This window comes from Aythya ferina, assembly GCF_964211825.1.
Source record: "Aythya ferina genome assembly, chromosome: Z".
Lineage (NCBI taxonomy): Eukaryota > Metazoa > Chordata > Aves > Anseriformes > Anatidae > Aythya > Aythya ferina.
The window spans coordinates 53,880,645-53,885,771 of NC_140299.1; the positions used below are offsets into that span (position 1 = coordinate 53,880,645).

Sequence of the window (5,127 nt, forward strand, 5' to 3'; positions counted from 1 at the left end):
AAGCTTCATCTTGAATCCTGTATTTATAAGTTTCTTCTCACTGAGAAATAAATACGTGTAGTGTTTTATCAGAAAAGTTAGTCACCAGATACCTGAAACACTTGTATACCATCTTTTAAGAAAACATGGCTTGTTTGGTCAATTTGCCTGCCAATTTTTTTCTTTTTTCTTTTTTTCTTTTAAATATGTATAATACCATAGGTGACCTCCCTTAATACCACTGTCCATACAAATAATAAATAACTGAGAAATAATGCGCCTCTGCTGCATCCTGTCATGCCAGAAGATCAATATTACTTTAGAGATTATTTAGAGTAGGTGTTACATATTGTTTGTGCCCAGACCCACTGAAGTCAATGAAATGATGCCTACTGGCTTCTGTGGGAGTCCAACTTGGACATTGTTCTGGCAATCTGTCCGTCACTAAACTAAAATATTACAGGGGATAAAAGCCCAAATGAAGAAAAGTAGAAATTCAGGAACTGAAACTGAGCCACAAATAAATATCCTAATTCAATGGCATTCTGAACAGATTTAAATAAAACACAAAACACACATACACACGCACACACACGCACGCACACAAAAAAAAAAGTTATGAATTTAACAATCTTAAAAATTCATAGTTTAAAATTGTTTACATTTAAACAATTGAGTATAATAGGTAGCTTTCTTGACTTTCCATTTATTTCCCTGAGCACTGATCTTTGGAACATCTGGAGTTTCAGAATTGTCTAGTTCATAATTCCTAAAATAGTTAAGTAAAATACTGTCTTTTTAAGTCAAAAATCAATTCCTTAAGTAAAACTAAGATACAACTTCCATGAACTACAATGTATGCAGCCAAATTGTTTGTTTGTTTGTTTGTTTTAAAGCCAACAACTATCGTTACACTTCTGACTCTGTATTTAGGCACCTAGCTGGTCTGTCTTTCACAATCGCTCTGGCAGTTCCTATTTGATCCCATAACAGGATACTACGCTGTCTCACAACTCATCTATGTGGAGACCTACAGGTCTAAGGATCAAGCCTCATCACTTTAATTACTCATTTTTGCAAAATATTTTGGGTACATAAGCAGTACGGTAGGCTGTGGATTTGGGTTTGTGCCTAAATCAGTACTGTAGGTGAAGACTGCAGGACTTCCCAGTAACTTCCCTGCAAGGGGTTAAAGAGATGCATCTGCAGAGAGCCAGCACAGAGCCAGTCTTCGGTACTAAAACCAGACTTAGCTAGGGCAAGTGTTTCAGGCTGGCCTTCTGCACAAGGAAATCTGCTGGCCAAAAAGAGCTGCGCTTTAAATTTCTGCAATGTAGAACTACGCGGCAACTTGGCAACTGCTGCTTCTAGCTGTCTTCCCTAGATGAGAGCTTTAATTGTGAGCTTCACAGACAACAGTTTGCAATTTTAAGACTTCTAAGGCATTCTGCATTTTAGATTATACAAAGTGTGCAAGTCAAAACACTTTAGAAAACAAAACGGTGCAGAGAGACTTGGTTATTTTTAGTCTAAAGTCTTCCCTCTCCAATTCTAAGGCTGTAAATTACGTCAGTCTCTCTGCAGCTAAAAATTTTAAAATAATTTTGCATCGACCACAGAAATACATTGAAACTTTGCATTCCCTTAACTCTCCCTCTCTTCGGGTATCTGAGACACTGGCATTATGCAGCAGGCTCGAAACGCAGGATTAACTGAAAGGTTATTTTGCGATATTTCATTTCAGTATAGGGTAGCTGGGGGAGGGACGAATGAACCAAATGCAATCTGAAGAGTTGCTTTTTGGCTCTTTGTGCAACATGAAATTAAGCTTTCACCTGTTCTTAAAAGATGTAAAAAATATGTCATACCTGCTTCCCTTAATTGGCACTTTCTTATACTATCTGATACTGGCGTTCCACGGCAGAATCCAAAAGGAGGATCTAGCAGTTTTTCTCTTTGCAGAAAGCCTTTTTAATACCTCCAAGTTCAGAAAGAGTTAACAGCATACAATCCCGTTAATTTTTCCCCTCTTCAGGAATTAAAGTGGCCTCTTAAAAAAAAAAAAAAGAAAGAAAAAAAGAAAAAGAAAAAAAAAAGAAATCTTACTTTGTAATAGGAGTATAAATACTGTTTTGAAAACACATTTGGAAGATGACTTCCAAGATGTTTTTTTTTTTTTTTTTTCTTTTCTTCTTTTTCCCTTTAAAACTGTGACCACTGCACCGGTTAAGGCTGTTTTACAATATATATATATTTCAAATAAAACTTTAATATTCAAGCTTACCAGATTGATGAATTGTAACAGGTAAAATGGAATTCTTTACAAGGTAAACCATGTAGTTGTACAAAATAGAATTAAACCTTCACCTGTGTAAAACAAAAAGAAATCCTGCCTTGCATTAAAAACACAGAACCTGTTTACAAAAAGGAATGTGTATGACATTTGGACTTCCTTTTAACTGCCATATCCTAGCAACATCTCAGCTGTTTTAGTAAAGGAACTAATCATCGATTTTAAACTGCAGTGAATTTACCAAACATTTTCACTATAGACTTCTGAAAGCTTTTACAGTAAGAAGTTATCAACAAAAGCAGGCACGTTAGTGTACAAAAACGTTGTTGATTTTTTTCCTGTTTCTTTTTCAAAGTGCAGGTTTTTCTCAATGTGCATCTTACAAGACCAACAAATGTTTTAACTCACTAAATCTTAAAACAGAACTCAATTCTCCCGAGGAGTAGTGTAAACGTTAAAGATCCCCAATACACCTCTAGTAAACGTGACACAAATGTCTCTGCGTTGTTTAGAAATTTAGCTCTTTTGAGAGGTAAAGAAGCTTCATGACACCTTTTCCTTACACTGGCTGGTTATCATAAATGGGTAACTCTGGACTGCTAAAGCTGGAGACTGATGAATCACTTGAAGGGAACTAAACTTGGCTACGGAGGAGAGGCGGCAGGAGGAACCAACCCTTAGGCGTTTCTCGCGCAGCCTTCGGAAAACTCAGCCGCCGGCGGTCGGAGGGGGACGGACGGAGGGTCGGACGGAGGGTCGGTGTGCGGGAGGGCGGGGAGGGGGTGAGGGGCACGGGGGGAAATCTGCGGAGGGCAGGGGCAGGAGGGAGGGCAGAGGGCAGGAGGAGAAGCTTCCGCAGAGCCAGAGGCACGGCGGCACCCGCTGCTCCCGAGGCGGCACGGCAGTGCCGTCGGGGGCCGTGCCGTCGGGGGGCCGCGGCTGTCCCTGAGCCCCGCGGCGCTGCCGGTGCCGGTGCCGGTGCCGGTGCCGGTGCCGGTGCCGGTGCCGGTGCCGTGCCGCCGTCGGAGCGAGGAGCGGCCGGGCTTGGAGCCGGGCTGGGCGCTAGGTGCCGTGGGCGCAGGGCTCCCCGGGGTAGATCTCCTCGTAGGCGGGGGGCTGCTCGCTGGGCAGCGGGTAGCAGTACGGGTAGGAGGCGTTCAGCTCGGGATCCATGGGCGAGTAGCCGGGCAGCTCGACGGACGGGTGCCCGCCGCAGTGCACCTCCACGCCGGCCTCGTCGAAGACGTGGAAGACGCCCACGTTGATGTAGGAGACGGCCTGGAAGGGGCAGTCCCCGGGGGTGAGCTCGGGCTCGCCGCCGGAGAACAGGGAGCCCTGGCTGTGGCGCGGCGCCCGCCGCCCTCCGCCGCCGCCCCGTCTTCGCCTCCGCCGCCCGCCCGCCGCCGCCGCCGCCGCCGGGGCCGCTCTCCGCCGCCGCCGCCGCCGCCCGCGCTGCTGCGAGGCCTTGTAGTTCTTGACGAGGAGCAGGTTGAGCAGGCCCAGCAGGCACTCCAGCGCGTTGAAGACGGTGGAGAGCACCAAGCCGCGCTGGTAGTCCCGCAGCTTCTGGCAGCGGAGCGCCGCCGCCGAGCCGTCGGGGGCCGCGGGGCCGCTCCGCGGGCGGGCCGCGCCGCCGGGCTGCAGCAGGCAGTAGTGCGAGTACTTCCTCTCCACCAGCGACACGGTGTCGCCGTCGATGACGGCGCCGGCGAAGGCGCTCAGCACGCCCAGCATGAACACCAGCACCCCCAGCAGCAGGAAGTTCTGCCGCCCCCCGGGCGACGCCTTCTCCCCCGGCCCCGACGGCGCGGCCGCCGCCGGTGCCGATGCCGATGCCGGTGCCGATGCCGGTGCCGGTGCCGGTGCCGATGCCGCCGCCGATGCTGCCGATGCCGCCGATGCCGCCGACGCCGCGTCCCCTGCGCCGGGGGCTCCGCCGGGGGCTCCGCCGGGGGGTCCGCCGCCGGCCGGTGCCGCCGCCGCGGGCGCCTCGTCGGGCGGGCGGCAGCAGAGCAGCGCGGCGGCGAGCAGCGAGAGGCCGGCGGCCAGCAGCAGCCCCGAGTAGAAAGCACCGGCGGCGGTGCCCAGGCGGAACGGCTCGCCCTTCAGCTCCGAGCCCAGCGAGAAGCACTTGAGGCCCACGGCGGCGGCGCTGAGGGCGCAGGCGAGCAGGAGGCAGCTGGAGAGCGCGGCGCAGGCTCCCCGCACGCTCCACTTCATCCTCCGCGCCGCCGCCGCCGCCGCCGCCCCGCCGCCCGCCTCATCCTCCTCCCGCGGCCCCCCCCGGCCCCGCGGCGGCGGCGGCGGCGCGGCGCGGCGCGGCCATGCGGGCGGCGGCGCTCCCCCGACGGGACGGGACGGGGCGGCTCGGCTCGGCTCGGCTCGGCTCCGCTCCGCTCGGCAGGCAGCCGCCGGCCGCAGTGAGCCGGGCGCGGCGAGCGCACACGGCTCCCCCCCCCACGGCTCCCCCCCCACCCCCCCAAACCCCTCCGCCTCCCGGCCGCCGCCGCCTCCTCGTCCCCGCCCGCCCTCTCTTATCGCGGCGGCTGCGGGGAGGCGATTAATTATGGATGGAGGGAGGGAGGGAGGGCTGGAGGGAGGGAGTGAGGGAGGGAGGGGAGGGAGGGAGGGATGGGAGACGCGGCTGCCGGAGGGGGGCGGTGGGCTCTGCGACCCCCGGCCGGAGGCTGGGGAGACGGGGAGGGGGCGTGCGGGGGGCGGCCTCCGGCCGGATCCCAGCCGGGGCGCACGGCTTGGGGCACGGGGCTGCGGGAGGGGGCTTTTCGCCCCTACACGGGGGAGATGTTCCTGTTCTCTACGTGCTCGCGCCCTCTCTTCCCTTTAAAAAACCCCGT

General features: G+C 53.7%; 1 protein-coding gene across 1 annotated transcript; it reads right to left on the bottom strand.

Annotated features, from left to right (window-relative positions):
- Nucleotides 1-3,191: 3,191 nt before the first annotated feature.
- Nucleotides 3,192-4,625, bottom strand: TMEM271 (transmembrane protein 271). The gene has a single exon (XM_084504772.1). The coding sequence runs from the start codon at nucleotides 4,490-4,492 to the stop codon at nucleotides 3,335-3,337; it is 1,158 nt and encodes a 385-aa protein (XP_084360898.1). The 5' UTR covers nucleotides 4,493-4,625; the 3' UTR covers nucleotides 3,192-3,334.
- Nucleotides 4,626-5,127: the final 502 nt, after the last annotated feature.

What these genes read in the sequence shown, in the direction of transcription:
- TMEM271 (XM_084504772.1), bottom strand. Translation starts at nt 4,492, where the DNA reads ATGAAGTGGAGCGTGCGGGGAGCCTGCGCCGCGCTCTCCAGCTGCCTC.